This window comes from Leuresthes tenuis, unplaced genomic scaffold (genome assembly GCF_036924035.1).
Source record: "Leuresthes tenuis unplaced genomic scaffold, fLeuTen1.0.hap1 SCAF_2, whole genome shotgun sequence".
Taxonomy (NCBI): domain Eukaryota; kingdom Metazoa; phylum Chordata; class Actinopteri; order Atheriniformes; family Atherinopsidae; genus Leuresthes; species Leuresthes tenuis.
Window position 1 is genome coordinate 11,304,001 of NW_027325356.1, and position 22,904 is coordinate 11,326,904.

Sequence of the window (22,904 nt, forward strand, 5' to 3'; positions counted from 1 at the left end):
TGCAGGAACATTGCAATTCTGTCACGCCGCATGAACCTAAGTTTGCAAAAATGACAAGCTTAACTACCAAAATAAAGGGATAAAAAAATGAATTAAAAAAATGAATAAAAAAAAAACTTACAAGCCATTTCACAGCTCAGCAAATATGTTTTTTTTTTGTTCAAGCTTCCCAGTTATTATGGCAGCGTGGAAAGACAGTAAAAGGCAAACTATAGACTATAGACAAACTCAGGACTAAATTCATATTCAGCACAGACATTGTGCACGAGAGTGATAACACGGGCGACACAAACAGACCGCGGTAAGAAAAAGTCTTTATCAATCTTATTTACAAGTACTTTAAGAGTTTATATATTAGTTCAGGCAGGGAAGCCGTCAATCACAGAAAAGTAAACTTCGAGCACATTTGGTTTTCCAGAAGCTTCTATAAAAACTCATCTGACCGCAGAAGTGTTCCACCTCTATGGGCACTGCAGTGACTGTCACAAGCGACGCCACAGTGATTTTTGGGCTTTTAAATGGAAAGTTAATGATAGTTCTTCCAATTTAAAGACATTTTTTTCCCCGACAGAAGTAATAGTCTACAGGCTTGTGAATTGTTCTGTGTGGGAGCCTTTAGGCACAAGTGCTTCGAGCTAAGTGCTCATATCAGTAGGTCATCAGCCTCATGATGGAAACACGCTGGTGTGCAGGTAACAGACAGTAGAGCGCAACTCAGCTTCTGCAATTCAAGCTCAAACAAATGGAATTGTTTTTCTACAGGTGTTTCATAAAGAAAAGTGTTAGAAAAGGAAAAATCTGAATTAATGCTGGTGTCAATCTGTACATTAATCCAGTTTAATCCAAGTACGGGGACAGATACAATATGTGCAAAATGCAAAGTTATTCCAACAGTAGTAGGGACCTATCATTCAAAGGGATTCACCCACTGGATACCATGAATATATGTTAAAAAATTCCATAACAGTTGTTGGGCTATTTCAGTCTGGACCAAAGGGTTGGCTTGACTCTCACAGAATAACACCGCCCATGTGGCTAAAAATAAAAGAAGAACTTCTAAACATCTAAACCCTTCTTTATATTCCAATTTCATTCAAACAATTCTCTTAAAAATAGACTTTGTAAAAGTAAACTGTGCAAGTTCTTTAGCATGTTAACCATCTAATTTAGTTTGAAAGCCTCCATATGTCGCACAACAATCTAAAATACACAGACGTTCCCATTAGCTACTGTTTTTCTGTGAGGACTAAGCCTGCCGAATGCTGCCAAAACAAAGATGTTCTCAGCATTTTGTCATAATGGAACAATAGTCTTACGCCCAGCAGTCTCAATACCATGCAGGTCAACATCCTGCTTTTTTCCTAGCTGTTCAAACTGCTCTGTACTCTTAAGAGCAAATCCAGAAAGAAAGCGCGAGCTAAATGGGGTTCCATCTTTGATCTGGTGGGGTGCAAAGCCATTGGCCCACAGCCACAAAGGAGCTTAGGCAATGAGAGGGCCTCAGAAACATGGTGTAGCTTTCTCACAAAGGCTACTGCTGCATGGACACACCGCTCTTGAGGAAGCAACATGAGAAAGGCTCGGCTTGCTGGTGTTTTCTTGCTTTTGCTGTTAAGCCAAGTCTCAAGGCTGTTTTCTTGCAGCAGCTTTGATGCAACTCCAATTTGAGATGGTATCGGAGGAGTGGATTTTAACCAAGGCATACTCTGCCCCGCTCACTATTCTTCTACAACAGATCAGGAGGCTGCTGTGCAGTTAGGGGAGCTAATAACTAAAAAAATGATGCGGTTAAATGGGAGACAGGAGAAGAACAGCTCTCCACCACCGGAAACAGGTTTGTTTTCGGTGGCAGTAATGGTGACGGTTGTGCTAGTTCTGCTGGTTTGTTAGTTGGCTGTGAGCCTTGGGACTCGGATTCACATAAAGCTCTATTGAAAGCTGCAGGGAGTGGAGTCCTCTCTTATTGCTCTAGCAGCGCACTGATGCATTTTTCTATTCCCTGTGTGCCATTACTGGATAATACACTCATTACAAATGGCTTTGAGAATGTGCACAGTCAAGAGCTTTTAGTGATGGACTCAAAGCAGTCCTTTACTTCTCATCTAGTAATGTTAGAAGAAGAGCACATTTGATTTAGTTCATTAAAACAATTTATGTCACAGATTTACAGTTCAGGCAAAAGAAAAGCCACATAGGAGTGGTTAGTTTCCTGTAGTATATGTAACCAACGTGGTTCTATGGTATCTGCAGCTAACACGCAGAAACATTACCTTTTCTAATGCGTAAGAAATTAATTTATGCACCAAAGTGACACCTATGATTGCAGCCAGCTGGAAGTCGTTTCATCTCTTCCTCTGTTCTAATGAAAATTCCTGTAACAGATTTCCAAACTCTGCTCTGTGTACTGCGGCCACACTTTCCAAGCTGGTGTGCAACCTGTGTCTTTCCTGTTATTCTTACCAGAGGACCACAGTAAGCACAAACCAGCCAGTTGTTCAATCTCTATAAATCTGAAAAGCACAAACTGCTGAGCGGTGACTCATATATCAGTCTATTATATACTACAGGGCTGACTGTATTAAACAAATAGCTAGGCCTGCAGCTGGAAAAGAGAGGCAATATAGAGAGAGCAGAGGTTATTGTCTAATTTAAATCTTGGCTGCTTTCCCAGAACTGTACCACATTCCAATTTGTGGCTGTGTTGCTTGGCGCTACTGACAGAGGTCCGGCTGCAAATACTCTCGGGCTCCTCTCCAGAAATGTGTCTCCAAACTGACAATCAACAAGTTGGCAGAGATCAACGGAACGAACAGGGGCAAATTAGGTGAAATAATGAAAATGCACAGATATAGATGCTGTGCTTTGTGCCCTTTCCACATCTTTCTTCATCCAAATGTGGTTGCAATAATGTACCTATAATCATAAAGACTTGATGGGCAACAAAACAGGCTCATAAAAAGAAAAGAAAAAAAAAAAAGCCAATGTACTGCTTCTGTGATGTCTTTAAGATCCATAATGAAAAAGCAGCTGGAAAAGACATCTGTGAACACACAGTAGATACAGAATGCTTGAGTGAGCTCTTAGAAGCAATTAGCTGTTTCAAGCATTTTCTCCTTGGCATACTATTGTCCGTTCATCTGCTAGACTGACAGCACACCAGGACATCATTAGCAAACCTGACAGCTGTTGAGGCGCAGACACCGTTCTTCTTGTGACAGCCACTGTCAGGCTAAGTGCTTCGCTAGTGTTTTTAACAGTATTTAAACTAAGTGTGTCAATTTAACATTTCCTACTTCAAAAGCAGCAAGAGATTAAGATACCAGCTTTGAGTGATTACAAACGCTAAGCTTCAACTTGGATTGCTTATCATTGCACTGACAGTCATTTAGATTTGGGACAAAAACAAAAAGAAGATATTTTAGTCACAGCGCGAACTTTGTGTGTTTTCTCTGTGTAAAACGACAGGTTGGAGATCAAAGGCGCGTCAACACCTTAAGGTCTGCTGTGTGGGGAAATAGCACTTTAAGAGAAAAAGGGAAGTCTGTTTGAGGCCACTCGAATGTGACCACTTCCATCCTAAATCTGCCTTTTGATTACTTTCAGGTTAAGGCTGTTTGATAAGAATTACGTTTACAAATGGGGATATGGTGTAATTTTTGTAAAAGCATCCAATCCTGCATGTTAAAAGTGAAATGTTTAAAAGAGAAACCCCTTTTTTTTGGGAGGGGGGGTCCGGTTCTTTTGCAAAGTGGGTTTGAAGGTGTCACTGTGAGAGGTCTGACATTTTCAAAGGGTACGTTTTCAAAAAATGGGGGAAAACATGGTGTCTCTGGAAAGTAGGACATTTTTTTTTTAAGTTTGTTGGAAACTAAGTTTTCAGGGTTGTTTACAATGACAAGGGCCTACTTTAATAAATAAAGAAACCTAGCACATTTTCTAGGCTTGTGTTCGGCTGCACTGTAACCCAAAAAGAAAAAAAATGCAGCTAAACTTATCAATCCCAGCTATGACAACAACTCTTAGCTTTGTCATCAAAATAAAATCAAAACTTCATTTTCCATTATTCCTTTGACATCTGTGTCTTGTTGTTTTCAGGAGATAAAAAAAAAAAACACAGACTAATATCAGGCAAACAAATGGCCACCAATTCCCCTCAACAATTTTACACTTGCATGTGCTGGTGAAAGCACATGAAAGACAAGCGCAAACATTCGTGTGATGCAAATAAAGAAGCCCGACGCTGTTCTTTTCATCCAACTATAAATGATCACATACACTGCATCGGTTTATCCCCATTTCTATTGATTTGTTCCTTTGACCACAGCTCCCTCTGAGCACTTTTATCCCCTTTCACTGGTGCAAGCAGCTAAAAAAGGGGGTCACTGACATTTTCTGCATTTGAGCCTTGACCTCTATTTTAGACCCATGCTGCGAGTTTCTCCACTGAAATAAATGAGAGCAGAGCACAGTTTGCCCGGCACCTGCAGCTTCCTGTGCACATGTTCTCCCATCACTCTTCATCTGGCTTCATTAGGCTTGTTTGACCTGCTTCTCCAATTCTCTGCCACTATATATAGTCTGCAGAGAGAATCATTACGTGCCATATCTTGAGGCACGATGCTCCGAATGAACCATAACGTGAACGACTTCGCAACTAAAGCTTTTATTGGACAAAATATGCATGAAAGACTTTCTCTGGCCAGTCGGAAGCTTTAACTCAACACATCTCATTAATCCAATGAATCCATATACAAACAAAACCTGTGACGGGATAAATCAGCGGCTTCGGCAGGGGGAGCCCTGCTGTAAAATACTGATTGCAGCTCTGAGTTGGAGTGAAGAACAGAATTCCCACTGTCCACTTGTCATCGGCTAATTTACCTGCAGACAGAGAGGGAGATTCACTGGACACATAGGGGGAGTTAATCTCTTCATTCATCTTTACTAAAGAGATCGACCCAATTAGCTCGCCACATTGACTGACAGCCCTTGCGCTGGCTTTTCTCCCTCGACTCGCCCTCTCCTTCTTAAATCAGTAGTTATGCAGTTTATGCAGGTTCCAGCTGATGGACTCTAAAAATTATCCGAGTGTACAGTACACCAGTGAAATAATCATGACGTCTTTATTCAAATCTGTCGAGTCTGAAATATTCAGCGCTGCAATTTGCTGTGACTGATTGGCCAATGGAAGGGCTGCTTGGGGAAAGCTCTCCAGAGCTCTGTAATTGAGCGGATTTGACTTGAGAGGGTTTTTTCTTTTTCCTGCAGATAACTACACACATTTTAATATACTTTTCCTTTTTTTTCTTTAGCGTTCTTAAGAGCCAGAGCACCTCAGAATTACGACACTGGCAGAAACAGCAGTATGTAGGACAGTTTATTTTCCAATTGCCCTCCACAGAAAATGTGACTCCACGCGGTCTTTCATCTGATCATTTTCCACCGAATCACAGGCTGGAGCCCAGGAGCCAGTCAGAGCAGAAACGTCAGATATGGAAATTCAAACATCAGCGACGACTATAGCCCGAGGGACCACCACTGTCACAATCCCATGAAACACACAACACAGAGAATGTTAATACAAATGAGAATTTACCACAACTAATTTTCCAGAAAGGCTGAAAGGTAAAAAAAATAAAGTTATTTTGCAACCACTTCATTAGTTTAACCATTTGGCATCTTTTACGCGTTTTAGTGGAGAGCATTTTCTCTTAGAAAGAGTTCATATGCCAAGAATAACAACTCATTACCGTAAAAGCACCATTACCTTGGATTTAAAGAGAGATAAAGAAGAAAACATTTTAATAACAGATTATGTTTCTTATCAGTTCAAATCAAACTCATGCACAGTTAAATGAGTCACTGCACAATCTAACACACCTGGGGGGGGAGTTTTCTCGCAGAAAACGCCTTGTTTTGTTGATTATGATGGTTTGGTGCCTCACGTTAGCTCTTTTAGAAAGATTAACAATGTCTTTCCACGGTTCACTTTTCCTCAGCTTAGAGCACACCAACATTGACCATTATTTTCTGATTGGCACCAGCTGCCACATTTGTCCCTATTTGGCAAAAGGTGAGAAAGAAAAACATTTCAGTGAAAAGTTTTCTTGAATTTTAGTAAATTCCCTCTCAGGTCTTGCTTTCAAATATGTTTGAGAGGTGATGCCCTGTGACATTTGGTCAGTGCTGAAGTTTTATACTGGAGTGTAGATGTGAGGGATTGCAAAGCTTTAAAAAAAAACAAAAAAAAGAAAGAAAAAAAGAAGGGGGGGGTTGATCAACGGTGCACTGAAAGGGTAAGCCATAAAATAATGTCTAATAATGAGCCATTTCATTCTAATCCTGTCTAAGTAATTATGAGATTAATATGTCAGTCCTGGTTTTGGCAGCTTCTGAAGCCAGGAAAGGTTGTATCTACAGCAATCTGTGTGCTGCAAGAATGTTTTTTTTTTTCCCACTTTCACATTAAATCTAATTTATTTTGTACATGAAAAAGAGAAAGATACTGTTATTCTTTTCCAAAACACACCACTAATGCTCTGGGGCATGGTTTGTCATTGTTATTCAGCGCTCGCTCACCTACACTTAAAACATGATCCTTCTGGATTTTAATTAAGCACCAAGGTGCCTCCCAGGGGGCTCTGGCTTGGCAAAGGAAACTACTTTGATTTATGTGCAACTCTGTTGTTCCTGCTTGAAGCTTGCCTGTTATGGGAGTCTGTAGTGATGAATGAAAGGCAGTTATTCTCATTTGTTAATCAGTTCCTTTTGGGCATGTATTCTTCAGAAAATATCACCATCTTCCGACAGTGATGCAGAGCACCGAGGCGTCTCTTTGGAAGTCAGCTGTGTCGAGAACTATGTTGAGACTGTGTAACTGCATTTCTAACAACAAAACCGGGTGTGTGATCAAGCACAATCACCTAAACTAGTTTGAACGTCACTGTCAAATCAACCAAAGGTGGTAAGCATTTGCAGTGTGTGACAATACAAACAATTCCCATGTCTGCCCTCTGTGCCCAGTGCGACTGCGCAGTCTGAAAATGGCACAGATCAGAAAAGGTATTCATTCAACAAAATCTCCAAGATGTTAAAGAAAAAAAGCAATTAACAGAAAAAAGCCATGGCATACATTTTTACCTCTCACCACTATGCTCCTCAGACTTCTGAGTATGACATTGTCAAACACTTTAGAAATAGAGGATCTGAGACGTTTCAGAGAGATGAAGCGACAGCTCTTTCCAGGCAGTCTCTAAAACGTTATTCAACACCTTAAAAAGGACTTCTATTTGTTCGCCAGAGTTAATATTGTTTCTCTTTCTCGGCATGCACTCTGTAACGGTACAGTGTGGATAGCAGGCAGTTTTCAAAACATGCTGGCAAGAGAATAATCCCAACTGTCCAGGTGTAAAATATGCAGCTGCTTTCATAACTGGCCACACGCCCTGCAATAGGAGATGTTAAGTACTCACAAGTGATGTAAAACTGTTCGTACAATTATTCTCTTCAGCCTCGGCTGACTACAGCGTCAGAGGTGTTGTATTCTCAAATCAAAGCGGTAGCTGAAGACACATCTCGTGGTGGTAGTTAGTGCAGATGGGCAGCCACCTCAGACACAAGAAGGCTTTCAGAGGAAGAGCCCATGTGAGCTCTACTGGATGCATATCAGAGGCTAATGGAGTTTGGAAACTACAGGGGTGCAGAGGGATCGCTACGATTAGCTTGTGGAACTGCTGAAGGTCAGCACTACTGAGCTGAGCAGCCACAAACCTTCATAAAACCATGCAGCGTAACATTATTTTCAAAGTGTTTCATTATGGACGGTTAACCTTGGCCAACTCCAACCTAACACTTTAATCAGCTGCCTGTAATGCCTTTGAAACAGTGTAATCATTCAGTTTCTCCCTCTTGTTTATTGGAAGAAGAGAAGAATGTAGCAATGCTACCCCCCCCCTACTTTTTCTTTTACCCAAAAACAGATTCCTCTCCTAAGGTTCTGCAGGTATTTGAAAACTTACACGAGTCAAAACCTCCAATGATGAGAAACTAGATCAGTTTTCCTATCAGTTTCCCTGGAAGGAATGTCATTGGAAAGAATAGTCAGCGGCTGGGAAACCCTGCCAACACTGAGGCCCCACGGACCTTGATCTTGTTTCTACTTCTGCCATCCCACAGTTTGACCACATGTGAGAGTTCAGAAGCCAGCAGAAACGCACACATCACAGTAAACAACGACATGCTCTGAATGAGCTTCAACTTCAGCTCCTTAATATATTAGAAGTCAGCTAAAGAATTTTGCGGACCTCATTCATGATCTAGGTCGAGGTTTCACGAACTGGACCTTTATTATGTGGTAGGAGCTTTCACTGAGGCCGTGTGCATTGTTCATTTCGATTGTGTAACTGACTAAAAGCTAGACAGACTCATGAATACTGCATGATTTTCATCAAATGGAAAAGCTCTCAGATGAATTCTTGAAGCAGTGATATTTCAGCAACAAGCCGATAGCTGCGCTCGTTTAAATGAAAGCAACTGATGGGCAATTATAGTCAAAAGAATGATGCAAGAGCGATGAGTCGACTGTGGGAGGTTTTTTTTTTTTTAATAGTTTTTTTCATTCATTACCCTTTTTTTTTTTTTTTTTTTTTTAAATTAAATGCAGGTTATCTTTCATTCGTCTTCCCTACACGTTCCAATCCTGACAACTGAACCATGATTAACATCTTTATGGTTGAGTTGAAGCAACCATAAAAAGCTGTTGGTTGAGGGTTAGGAAAAGATTACAATCTAAGGTAAATATTGAAAAAGTTCAGTGCTCCGTGCCTCATGCCTCGGGTCAGGTTTGTTCAGTCTCCACAAACACAAAAGTTCTTCACGGTGAGAAATGGCACAAAAGGTTGTAAAAACCGGTGATAAATTACTGACTGAGAAGGAAAGAAAGAATGGTGATAGTAAATTAGAGGGTAGAAATAGAAGTTACTGTTATTGACTTCTTTGCTCTTGTTCTACACGCGGAATACAGACATTTCTGACAAACCACTGTATTGATGCAACACCTAAGTACAAACATACTCTTCTAGGAGCAGCTGTTTCATTCCCCTTCAGGACTCAACAGTAAAACGGGACACTTCTCTGTCAGTGTGCAGAGATCTCGTTCATCATTCAAACCAAGAAGTTATGACAACAACAAAAAAGGAAACACAGAACTTGTGTCAGAGAATTCTTATCAAGTCTTCTGCATCTATATAAAGGATTTAATAAAACTGTTGCAGGCTGAGGAGGAAGTTTTCATATTCCAGGAGACCATAAAGGACATGAAGAGGGTTTATAGGCCGCTTTATTATTACTATGGTTGTTACAGCTCAGACAGACATTTACATCAAACTGCCACAGACTTGGTGTTTGAGGAGGAGTAGTGGGCGATTCCTCACAACAAATTTAATAAACCGGGGACCACGGCCATCTATTCAAGCTGCAGATACACCGGTATGATTTTTACTAAGACGCTTTAAAGTACCATAATGCCTGCGTGTTTTGTTGCGCCATTAGCAGGTTCTGTTTGGAGGTAATCTTCCTTGAACTCTACAGCAGGTCGTTCCAACATGCCATCTACTCCGCCACTCAAATAAAAGTTTTATTTACCCGCATTATTTAAGCTCTTTGTCCAAAGGCTCTGAGGGATATTTGCACACCTGCTACTATTGTCAGTCCTTTTAGTGCAACCTGGTAACAGGCTGCATTATGGGAATGTGCGATGTAGGCGGGGGAGGCAAGAGAAAAAGAGAGGATTAATCACACTGTGTAACATGTAATACTACACACCTGCAGCCTTGCTATTATAATGACATGGAAATTTAAAGTAAACCTGATACAAGAATAAGTGTTGGTACAATGAGTTACATTTCTGTGAGCAGGCTGCTTCTGGTTGAGCGCTCACAGCTAAATTAGAATGTAGAAAGGAATAATTCACCCGGAGAATAATTCTATTTTAGCCGACAAAATTAGGCTGATAAATGCTTTTGAGAAATAATATCTCAAACTTGAAAAAGCAGTCTGCATTTACCCGGCTGGAAGCTCGCTTAGACCAAAGCAAAGCGGTAAATAGCAGACACAGCTTGCGGAAAGTAGTCCAATATCAAGTAAGAGGCAATGAATTCAACTGGTCCTGGCTAAAAGAAATATTACCCTTAACTGTGTGACAAGGAGGGCATTTGTCAGTTATGTACACGCTTTGAAAAGAGCTAAGAGCTTAAGTGAAGTTAAAAGGAAAACAGCAGTGTTTTGATACAGTTTGTGAGCCTATGAAGAGAACTGGACATCAGATCTATGAAACGTGGAATGGCTGCCTCTCTGGAAAGCTTTCAAAATGAATGTGTCTTAACAGCGAGGCTAACCACTAAAGGGACACAACACTTATTGAATCAGCCAACCAGAAGTGATTGACTGCTCCTTTAGAAAATTCAGAGCGAAAGCTGTTTTCTGGGGTATAAGGAGTCCCCCCCCCCCCTTTTATAAGTCTGCAAGGTCGAAGCTGTCAGAGATGTAGTGAGCCAAAACCAGATTAAAACAGTTAATCACAGTTGAAAAATATCACTTGAGAGGGTTCTGCTTTGATTCAACTGGGCACAGTATTCACAAACATATCAAATGACTCCTTCAAAATTGCTTCTGGAGGTTGTTTACTTTTGACCTTACAACATAAACTAACCTGAACAGCAGATGGACTTCCTTCGTGCGAGTGGCACGCAGTATATACACTTCTGATTTTGAGTTAAGTAAAATCTCAGTCTAATCAAAAGATCGTAAAAATCCTAAAAGTTAATCCCAACACCGACCTGGACAATGTCTCCTTCTTCTCCTTGTTAGGGAGCGTCAGATAAGGTTAACGACCGTCTTATGAGTTCAGTGTGGATCTATGAGGTTTCTGAAACTGGGCTCTGTTTTAGTAGCTTTCTGCATCTCCTCCAAAAAAGACAATCTTAAGTTCTACAATAAAAATCCATGTGAACAGCTCTTTACTTTTATATACGTTTGAACAAACGTTGGAATTATTACTGTTTTACTTTCATTTAGACTCAGAGGGGTGTTAGCTTACTCCAGCTGGTAATCGAAATGAGAGCGCTTGTTTATTTACTGTGCATGTAAATACCAAAATAACTCTCAGAACACTTGGTTTGATGGATGGTTTATCGAGGTCGTGGACACAGAACAGTGCATCTGTCCTTTTAGTACCATCAAAAGAGACATTTTTATGGCAGGCATTGGCCCACTGTATAACAACAACCAGTATTTAAGAATAGTGGGCATCATTTTATTGGCTTTACTAAGGTCCCTCAGGTTTTTTTTTTCACAAGCTAAGACCATTTCAGTACACCAAGATGGTCTCTGTCAACTGTCAAATCATAGAGCCATGTGACGCTTCTTTGGGTCCACAAACCACCAGTTGAGAAACAACTTCAGTGTGAGATCTTCCTAAATGAACCACACTGAGTAATGCATGAGGAAATGTAATGAAGTAGATTTATGAGCGGTGATGGCAGGATTACAGAAGGTCCTTATGAGTGCTGATCAGGGTAATGGTCTATGTCTGTCTAAGATTTCAGAGCCTCTGTCACATCCACCTCATAAACAAAACCGGCAGTCTGGTCTTGTGTTTTCCACAGGTCCAGACCGTTGGTTCAGATCATCGGATTGTTTGGGTATTACAAGTCGGAATCGGCCAAATGTAGGTATGGACACAAATCTGAATCTATCTAGGCTCTTGGTTTGATAAGAGGCTGTTAAGACTTGTACTGTAGGCCTTATGTGCCTCTAATACAGCTGCATCCTTGTAGCAACTCAATAGTCATCAGTTGGTCCAGAGGAAACACTGTGCAGGAAACGGAGAGCTGTGCATTAATAAAATGTGAACATCGACTACGTGGACATGCGTGTAGTGTGCTCTGTCACACAGAGCAGTCATTCTTAGAGGCAGGAACTCTGAGTACAGTGTGTGTCTTCGAGCGGGCAGACTAAAAATAACACTTTAGTCTCAGCGGGAAAATTAGGTGTTTAATAAATCTGCTGAACTACATCTCCTGACAAGCTACAATTAAAAGACTCAGCAAAACACACCAGCTATTCACTTCTGGGACATTTAAGCATTCAACACACACACCTTGGAGTCATATCCATCAACTGTTGAGTTTGACAAAGCAGACAGCCTTGCACTCCTCCTCCCCAACAAACGCACACTGGCACATCGAAAGTTGTGTTTGGATATGTTTAGAATGTGTGTGATGAAATGGCACCAGCTGTGTACACTGGAGAGATGCACATGGTCCCTTGGTTGAGCTGAGGGTTAACCCCTTCCCTCCCCAGAAGCAGAAGGGACAGCAAGAGACAAAAGCAGCCATTGACACAATGAGAGGTTATAGCCCAGGGGTTGGCTGCTGTGAAAGTACAGTAAGTAAATAAGACCCTCCCCCCAGGTTCTTAATTCTTTGCTGTTCTTGTGTCTTTACATATGCATGAGTCAGTGGGGCTCACAGGAACCATAGGAAGGCCTCTGTTCCAACCCCAGCACATTTCACTGTGTCAACAACTTCATGTCATTTTAAAGCGCCTTTTGTCTTCCATACCACAGGTGAGAGAACGACAACATACACAGAAGTGCATAACTAGACTAATCTACATTAATTAAAACAAAAACACGTGCAGCAAAAGGACCACTGCTCAGAGAGGACCTTTAAGGCTTAAGCACTGGCTGATTCGGCAATGCCCGGGGTTACTAATGGTTACAGCTCATGTGGTTTTAATACTACAACAAACACAGCTTGAGCAGCTACTTTGTTAGAGGAGCAACGACTGCATCTGTTTGCAGCACAACCGTCCAAACTGTCAAATGAGTTCTGCCAAAGGAGTTGGTCAATAATCTTTACACAGTGCAGCTGGTTAAGATGCCAATGCAATCAGCTGATGGAGAAAAAAAATAAGCTAAATGTGTCAATTTCTCTGGTTTGGTAGACACACTACTAAAGGTTTTAGACACTTTTTTTTTTTAAAGAGTTGTCATGATTAATAGATTAATATTAGATGGAGAACAGTCTGAAAGTAGCATTCTGTTAACTCATGACTCAACACATAAAATGATCAACTGTGAGAGGAAGCATGGCCAGTGCTAGCTAACCTAAAAGTATCTTTAGATCTCCAGTTCTCAAAGACCTTTTTTTTTTTTTTCCCCACACAGCAAACTGGAACTATTTCAAGCACCCCACTATTTTGTGCGTTTATACTTAAAGATTTGCTTTCTGGTTTGTGAGAGCAACACTCTCTACTCAGTTTATTACAGATGTGCAGAATCCAGCCTGTAGCGCCACACTCTGATGACACTGTCGGGCCAAGTTAATTCACTGCAAGCTAAAGTAGTGGAAATGTGCCTAATTTGCACGACCTTGTTAACATTTTCCATCATGCAACATGCAAGTTCCCTTCAAATTTAGGTGTCAGATATCAACAGGATACATGACTCATTGCTGTACTACAGATCAACAACAGCACAGGTCCTTGAAGAGGTCATAGTTTGCACGATTACATCTACATTTATGTTATGAAGCGATTTGTCAACTGTGTTTATCAATAACCGTCTGCAATGGAACCATTAAAATAATCTATGGTCAGTTCCCAACTTCAAATAGTTACGGTGTCTCAGTGGGGCTGGCATTAATTTAACAAATGAACCGCAAATGTTTAAATGCAGGTGAAGAGTGTGTATTAACATCTGTTGGTGATTTGTTGGTGACTGAAGGTAATGAAAGCCTACACTACATGGCTATTATTACTGAAACATTATTAAACCTTGAGGAGAAAAAAAACAGATGGCCATAAATATGGGAATAACACTGGAGTCTCTTTCATGAAACCATAAAAGTCAACTCCAAACAGCCCATCATCTTTCGCTGATGCTGCGCATGACCACAGAACGTGATCTGTTCGGTTTCACTGTCATCTTTGGAAAATAGAGATATACAAGTTTAGAAAGAAATATCTGTTCATCCACTGATTCATTTAAAGTGTTCCAAACCTTAAAAAGCAACCCATAAAATCCCCTGACGACAACCAGGTGTTACAAACACAAACCAAAGTCCCAAGAAAACCAAAAGGTCATAATGAGATCAATTGAAAACACAATATGGAGTAACAACCAGTTAGAAGGTAGAAGCCTTGGTAGGGACACCTTGAAAATAGCTTATCCGTGTTTGACCTTAAGTTGAGGTAGTTTAAGAGAAATGACTCTACCCTGACAACCCAATCACCAACCAAAACACTCTGAATTTCACATTTAAAAACTAACAGGAAACATTCGGAATTTTGTTATACGGGAGACTGTGTTTAATTCTACCAGATCGCTCTTGTTTAATAGATTTTTATGAGCATTATTCAGCTGTGTGAAGTTGTGGCATGAGTCTCTGTTTCTCCTTCATCTCAGTGCCAAAAAAAAAAAAAAAAAAGATCGGCAGCTTCATTAGTCATGACGGCAGCACCTAATTAAATTTGTGCCATTCGTTTGGATTTTTCTGTAAATTTAAAAGAATCTCTGATGTTTCAAAGTGCCTCTGGGCCACTTCTGTCTCTGTCGCCATTAAAATTGAACATTTCCAGTGCCTGCATTTTTTTAGAGAGTGCAGCCCATTTTCAAAATAACCAAACTGTGAAACTCATGAAAGTTTAGCCGGTCGCAAAAAGGTGCTGTGGCAGCTTATAAACAGATTAAAGAAGTAATGCTTCTGTTCTATGTGACTTGTGAGCACGCCACATCCTTTGGATGACTAACCGCTCTGAATTGCGCGACCTTTCAGTGAGCTGATTCACATAAATTGGTGGCTTATTTGAAAGATGTATGCAAAAGCGCCTATTTGTTCACTGTGGAAAGGGATCGTAATTAGCATGAAATGCATGCTTTGTACTCTCCCTCCTTCCCTCTCTCCAACATAACTGGTAGAGATACTGGATAAGCACCTTCCCACCGCCCTCCCTCTCGCTTTTTGCCTCCCATTGCATTCTGGCCAATTACTGTTACAGATGGAAAATTTCACTTGACCTGGGGAATTTATGAGCCGGGGTAAAAATCACTCTTACACCAATTCAAAGAAATTCAGTTAAAGTTTCTCAGGGCTGATGAAGACATGATGAAATTGGGCACATATGACAACTTGGCCACATGACAAAAGAGCTGATGAAACAGTGAGACAAACCTAGTAACTGTTTTGAGCCGCGTCAGACCGCAAACAGAGCTGCACTATAGGGCTGGATCATTTGGGTGAGGGGTAGAGTGTGTGTGTGTGTGTGTGTGTGTAGGGGAGGGGGGGTGTAGGCAGTACCATTGTTAAGACTTCATAAAGAAGAAAACTCGCACAGCAGTTGTGTGATTTTTGTCTGTCATGATGTTGCTGGGGGTGCAGGGGAGCCACACCGCTGATGAACCATGGGCCAAACACTGGTTTACATATCCCCCACATTTGGGTCTTGATAAACTTATGTCTCAGCATTGTTCTAATGAAAAAAAAATTGCACAAAGACCTCTTTGGATACGGATATAGGGAAATGGCAAACAATTTGTAGGCAATGCAGAAAATATGCTTTGGAGCGTGGCAGTGAGTCTCAGGAAAGGCTATAAGTGATGCCATGTGTTAGATATGAGCATCACAGCGCAATGAACGCAGTCACATTGGACAGATATATAGTGAGATACTTGTCTGTGGGCACGTTTTTTTTTAATCTAACCTGTTAAGCTGGAATTTGACCATGAACACTAAGTCTGAGCAGTGTCTGCAAAACCTGCCAGCAGCAACTCTGGCGAGTTCATGGCAGCAAAAGCACTCAAAATAAAGTTAACAATAACGCAAAGGGCTATTTAACTGCATTATATGCAGGGTCGTGAAGAAGAGCAAGTCCATGTGACACTTGGTGCACAGTTTCTCCTTTTGATTCCATTCTAACTAATGTAGGGTGCTGATGCAATGATCCTCTACTGATGTTGAGGAACATGAAACCATAAAAGCAACAGCGCCCAAGACTGTGCATCAGCACTCTGGCCAGAGTTTAGTAGTGCAGCAAGGCTGGACAAAAAGTAACACCGTGGCAGTACACTTGTCCTGTGCTTCCATTGTCTTTACCAATACACAACAGAAAAAGTTTCTGACGGAGGACGGAAGCAATGGTCGGGCAACTTCTGACAGACAGAGAGGATTTCAGCCGTTCATCCGCTGCACTCGTGGTTTCGGCTCCAACGTGGTCAGTAAACACAAAAACTGTACAAAACAGGACCCGTTTCTCACCTTATTGAAGTTGTAGTAGCCCAAACAGTGGGCAAAATCCAGGTTTGGTGGATCTCCTGGAATAGAATTCCCACCAGCTGTCGGATAAAATCTTACATCCATGGTGTGTGAGGGAGCCGCGCAGCTGCACAATTTGCTTCTGCCGTTTACAATCCAAGCGCTCAGAGAGGGATGGAGAACGAGCGGCTCTGAAACTGACCCGAGCTTTGCTGGGGGAGATAGTACAGTAGCGGGGAGGTGGGGGTGGGGAGTGGGGAGGGGGACAGGTAAAGTTTCGATATTCCTCTTCTACACCTGCTTCATTTCTGCGGAAGCTAACATGAAGGCTGGACGGAGCCCAAGAAGCTGTCCCTCACAGAGCAGCAGACGCTGTGTGCCCATGCATTTACACACAGCTGCTGCTGCTGTATACAAAGAAGCCACGAGACCGGCGATTGAGCGCGGGTCCACCTCCTTTTTCCTCCTCCTTCGGTGGCGGAGGAAAAGAAAAATGGAAACAGTATGAAAGTAGTGACGATAACCGCGAAGTTAAGTCCGCCAGTGAAAACAGGACGCTGCTGACTCAGGAATCGGTCCGTATCCTCCTCCGTGTCTTGAAGAAGTTTATCTCTCCAACTTGGAAAACTAGTTGGTGAGGAAACGGTGGCTAGCTGACCGCGCGAGCTCACCTGCTAAACGCAGCGTTTGTAGAACAAGCTGAACAACACTCCACAGATGGTGCAATTAATGAACGTGATGTAGTACACTGAATATCCCCGTTCAGCTCTCGGCTCTGCCTGTCCGAGTGATGATGAACAAGGCAAATGTGTGAACAAGCCAGCCACTCCCCAAACACACGAAGCCACTCCCATGAAAACACTGCATTTAAGTCCATGTGACATGTTGGCATATGAATTAATCACAGTTAAGTCTTGTTTTTTTTCCATGTATATCGATGTTTTATTGCTTTAATCTTCTTTTTTTTTTGGACAATTTCAACTGAATGATTTACATTTCCTACTTACTCTTTCAACACTAATGCTGATAGCAAGGCAGCCTTTTCCTAAAAAAAAAAGTCACATTGAAAAAAAAAAAGCTTTTTAAATTGCATTTTGCCCAGTATCTTTTTCACAAGCAAAATGTTTTTATTGTCTCTGTTCACCTCAAAGAGCTACTGACTCCTATAATAACACAATGAATATATGTATATATACACAGCCGCAATCCCTCTAATTCATGTCTGATGACCAACAAGACATGCTTTTTTAAAATATATTTATGTTCGCTATGGATATTTTTTCCATTTAATCCTTTTAGCACAAGGCCTGTTGACAAATGGCGTGGGTATGGTGGCTAAAAACATGATTGGTTCAAATTGCTGTCTCCTCCATTTCTGTTCACTGTGTAAATATCTGCACACTTTCAGGCTCTATAGGCGAGACTTTCACATCAAATCTGATAATGCAGCACCTTCCCCTCGGGCTGTGTGAAGATGGAAGTTTGGATGTTTGCAATTTTTGACATTTCTGTTGACATGAATACACAGCAATTTCATGATAGCTATATTACCACGCTCTCAGCTATTGGTTTCTGGCCAAAACACAGAAATCCAGGCCAAACAGAACCCCATACTGGCAGGGTCGATTTTAGTTATGACAGACAAGATTGGCAGTTTACATTCACTGACTCGCTCTGCTTTAGCTGCCTCGATCCCACCGGTTGAATTTTATTTGTTGGAGATGGTGACCAACTGATGTTTTATCAAATCACCTGCTAAGTTTTTTTTTTTTTTTTTTTTTAAGTGCTTGCCCTTTTACAAACAGATCCTACACTAGAATATGACTAGCCCAGCTAGGATGTGAGAATGCACGTTTACAAAGTAAGCAATTTACTGCTCAAAAGCTCCATTGTCTTAGCTGCTAGGTAATATACAGTAGAAGCATATAAACCAATTTCTACCCATATGAGGATTTATGGCCAAAGTCACACAATGAGAGACAGTGCACACAAAAATATACATTAATTAGTTTACTTCCACATTTCCGGTTCAGTCTGTTGTTGAACTGTGTGTGGCCCTCCCAGCAGGTCGCTTAAAGTCGCCGTAACTTTACAACATTTGAGTAGGCTTCCATATGACTTACTCACATCACACAGTGGTGTAGACTATGAAATACATCAACTGGTGCATCAGGTTAACCAGTTAACATTCCCAATTCATCACATTGTCGGGTGGTAGGTCAGGACTCCTAGCAGCACATTTTCATACAGAGGAAACCTTAGTCCTTACTTCAATTACAGTCTTCTCGTGGACTTAAATCAAAGTTAGAAGTCCTTCAACATTTGAAACAGACCTGTTACTATTTAATGAAATAGAGGAAGTGCTTGTTGCAGAGGGAGGAGGTGTGCCTTAAAAATATAAAATGTCCATAACGTTGTCAAAACCCTTATTCATTTGGAATCTGTATTACCGGAGAACCTTCTGTGATTTATGAATTACATCTCTCCTTCAATGTAAGCAGTTCTTTGGCGCATTTGCACCAAATTAGAAAAAGTCTGTGTTTTACTGAAGTTGACTGATGGACTGTATCTAAGGAGTAAGGCGGTTGTTTACCCATTGAATGGCTGGCAGACAAACATCTCTAAGCATTTTGTCTTAGAAATAACATGGTGTAATATGTCATTGTTGTTCATCTCAGCATGTATTTACACAATTTCAGGACCTGGTGAGGACCACGCAGTTTATTTTGTCATGTCACAATGTGTAAAGCCTTATAAATACAACAGGGTTTACTTTCTTTCTTCACATAACTGTTGTGCTCATGAAACTCCACCGTTTTATGAATCTCACCTCTAGTAGCCTTCTCTGCATTTAACTTAATAATTTCTACTCCTCTGACTGTGATTTTACTTATCGACACACATATTTATTTGCACTACACAGTTCAAACATTTAGATGTTCTGTAACGTCTTTTCATTTGTAAATTACAGTTGCTCATAGTTATAGTATAAGTTGATACCGCTCAAGATTGCATAATCAGAAGTAAAGGTCTGGTTATGCCTGACACGTTAGTCACTGCGCAAGCAAATGGTGCAGTTGACACAGCACTGTTTATACCGACACTCACAGGGGGAAAATGGCAGTATCTGGAGACATGACATCCCCATTCACTGTGGGAAACAAATCAAGCTCTGGATGAGGGTGGGTGAGTCTTCAGCTGTGTCTGGGGCTGAAAACGTCCGATCCCTGTCGCAATTCTCTGATATGAAGAGTGTAACCCCTTCATAACCCCTTACTGTAAGATTGTTACAGTAGGGGGTCGCTCGGCAGAAGGACAGAAATTGGAAGTCTTCTATCCCAGATAAAGACAAACACGATCCCAGCTTCATCCAGAATATGGTACATTTCTGACAGTGCACAGGGATTTTTCGTGTTTAGGCACTGACATTTTCAGCCGATGACTTGAGCCGCCCTGCAGTTTTCATCCTCAGCAATAGTACTGAAAAAATGAAATTGCACTAGAAGGAGTATTAAATCAGGAAATAAGGACGTAAATCCCTAAGTCACAAAAATAACACCACAATTCTAACTTTTCTGTTTTATATTTAAGGTGTTCTTTATGTTTTACGTTTGCAATAATTATCCCTTCTTGTGTTTTGTCATACTTTCCAGCTCTTTCTGTTTTTTCTTTGTTTTTTTTAAACATGCCACTGGTGTGCCCACAAACCAATCAAACAACTTTTATTAGACATAGAAATACTGCTCAAATACAAAAGTAATAGGATGTCTAGAAAAATATGGCAGCTAATGGACAGGCTTGAGGTAATAAGAGGCCACTGTGAGAACACCATGTCTTGTAATGCTAACTGTGGCATCCACTAACCATGCCACTAACCATGCTAACCACATTTTGACTTTCATAACATGAACACACATGCATGTTTCAAACAAGTCCTCATACCAAAACTACAAATTGGCAGTTCGAAAAAAAATACCTTTACCTTTATCGATCTCTGCTCCTCATTGTATCAATAAAGCCTCGACTACACTATGTACATAAATGATATTTCCCCTCAACTTTCATATGGAGAATGTAGATATTCCCACAAATGGTTAAAAAATAATGACGGGCCAGTGGGTGAAGACAACACAGAAAGAAAAATATGAATTGTTTGTTTGAACAGATGATGAAGTAGAGTTGTTACTCAGCATGATTTTACAAGGTGATGAAAGCCCATTGTTCTTATGGCTTCCAGCACATGCTCATCACACAAAGCAAAAGTGAGCATGTGAAAATAAGCTGACATGCCCAAAACCTTGCATTTGTTGTTTATACACAGGTGCACTGAGAACAGTTTGTAAAAATCTTTATTTTGGAAAAGCATCTTTTAAAATCTCAGTTATTCTAACTAAAATGCTGTTAGCATGTGGATTAGAGATGCAAATGCAAAAAATCCATCTTCTCTCCATCCATCATTTGCCCTAATCTTAGGGAGGCGCCTAGCCATAACAGCAACATGTGTCAAAATAGTTTATTTTCCACCTTCGAATTGCATGATTTGGAAGATAAAATAATATGTTCTGTTAACGCTGACGTTCACCTACAATTGGCTTAATGATATCGTCCAAAAGGATTAATCTACCTGCACTTTAAAACTGATCCAGTGCATTCTCATGGATGAATGAGGCATAGTGAACCCACCAGTAGCTGATACTAATTATCAAGCACAGCAACAATGTCAGTTTCTGTGTATCAAGGTGGGAAGTGTCATTCTCTCATTAACACCATCTAACACAATGGTAAATAGAATGCTAAATAACTAACAAATGATCGCCATTTACAGCCAGTTGTTTGCACAGCAAAAACAAAAGGCTTTTTTTTTCTAAAACATGACATTATCCTCCTGAAATTCTTTGTACACAGAGGTTTGATCTCTGACTCCTGAGAGACAGGGATGTTTTTATTCCAGCTGCTGAATTCAGTGATGATTTCATCAGACAAGTTTCATGCTCTCCCCACTGCTAAAAGGGTTTAGGTATCTAACGCAACATCAAGGAAATGTGTGTAAAAAGCGGTCCATTTCAGCCACATTTTGCATGTCATCTCCACATATTCTAAGCTTTTTGTCGCTATTTTTTCTGTTGGGTTACAGCAAAACCTTCAGCAAATTGTGACATCTCCTTAAAATACCTGGAATGAAATGGCACACAGTTACTATGCACAAGATTAGACATTTTACTCTTTTACCAACCTACCTGGAGACTCCAGCCACACAAACTGTCTATATAACTAGAGCCTATGTACTCACAGTCTGTGTAAAAAAGAGAAATGAGACGGGATTGTGCAAATGTTACATTCATGTTCCTTTTCAAAAGTGCTATTTCCAGAACGCAAGATCAGAGGTAGTATTTTTGAACAGAAGTAACTCACAGCATTATGGGAGAATATGTGTACACCAGAGATCCACAGAGGCTCACCTACTGTGAGAATATGTGATAATGTTTACGGGTAACTGTGGTGTGCGTGAAGAAGAGCTGTGTGTCGTGAAAATTTAAAAACAATAAATAAATACTGAGATAATGCTAAAAGAAATATGTTTCTGGTTTCTCAACAGTTTGCAGAATAATCGGAAGTTTAACGTTCATTGGAAACTTTATGACAAAAATTAAAAAGGGCATTACACGTGTGGGAAAAAGAGACAATTAATAGCATTAATGATGGCTGTGTATATTAAATTGTCCCAGTACATCATGTGAGATGTGATGTACAACACCGATATCTTGGAACATGCTTACCTGGCCAAAACCCAGTCGTCATTATTGTTATTATTTATATCTGTGCTTTTCCTTTCTACAACATGTCAAAGTGTCTAATATTAAAATGATCTTGCATTAGTAATATCTAACAAGTACTGTCATATTATTAATAACGTGAGCAATAAGAATTTCCCCAATAAAGAGAATTCAGAGACTTACAGTCCCCTACATTCCTGCTTGTGCAGTGCGCACATAATAAAAGGTCTTTTCATTCACCTGTCACATTCAGCTCTCCAGAGTCGAAAGAAGAGGTCAGAATAAACATGAAAATCAATGCTAACGGCCATGAGAATACATAAACCAGGATCTGCTGTTAAGGCATATTTGTCTGCAAATGTCAGATTTCATTTATTTACCATTGAATCTCTGCTTGGAAGTGTGCCAAAATGTGTTTTGTTTTCGGGGCCGTGTTTAAGTGAACATCCATTAAGGTTTGCCATTCCCCCTTCTATAAATCTAATCTATGATGTTTACATTACAGCCTTACTGCATGTTCCATAAAACTGTTACTCTGCTCTTTGAAGGGTCAGTGTAGCATTCAACACTTCTACATTTGTTTTTTAAATCTTTGTTCTATTTGGAACAAGTTGCTATTTCCGTTATCTGTGTATAAATCATGTTGCATATCTTTGCACATTGAGATACCTTGCATTTTTGTCCTTTCCTTTCCCTGGGGTGTGTTTAAGCACTTGTTCTGAGACAGAGGAAAACACTTTGCAAGTGGTATGTGGGTTGGCATGTAATATACGTGAGCTTAATCAAGGACGTACAGTGCTAAACTCTGCCGTGCTGT

General features: G+C 40.6%; 1 protein-coding gene across 1 annotated transcript in view; it reads right to left on the reverse strand.

The window, feature by feature from the left end:
- tox3 (TOX high mobility group box family member 3) overlaps window positions 1-17,097 on the reverse strand; it is a 38,771-nt gene extending 21,674 nt beyond the window's left edge. The window contains exon 1 of the mRNA XM_072380183.1: window positions 16,317-17,097. Within this exon, the coding sequence (XP_072236284.1) occupies window positions 16,317-16,418 (102 nt within the window). The 5' untranslated portion in view covers window positions 16,419-17,097. The remainder of the gene's footprint in view (window positions 1-16,316) is intronic.
- Between the last annotated feature and the right edge of the window lie 5,807 nt (window positions 17,098-22,904).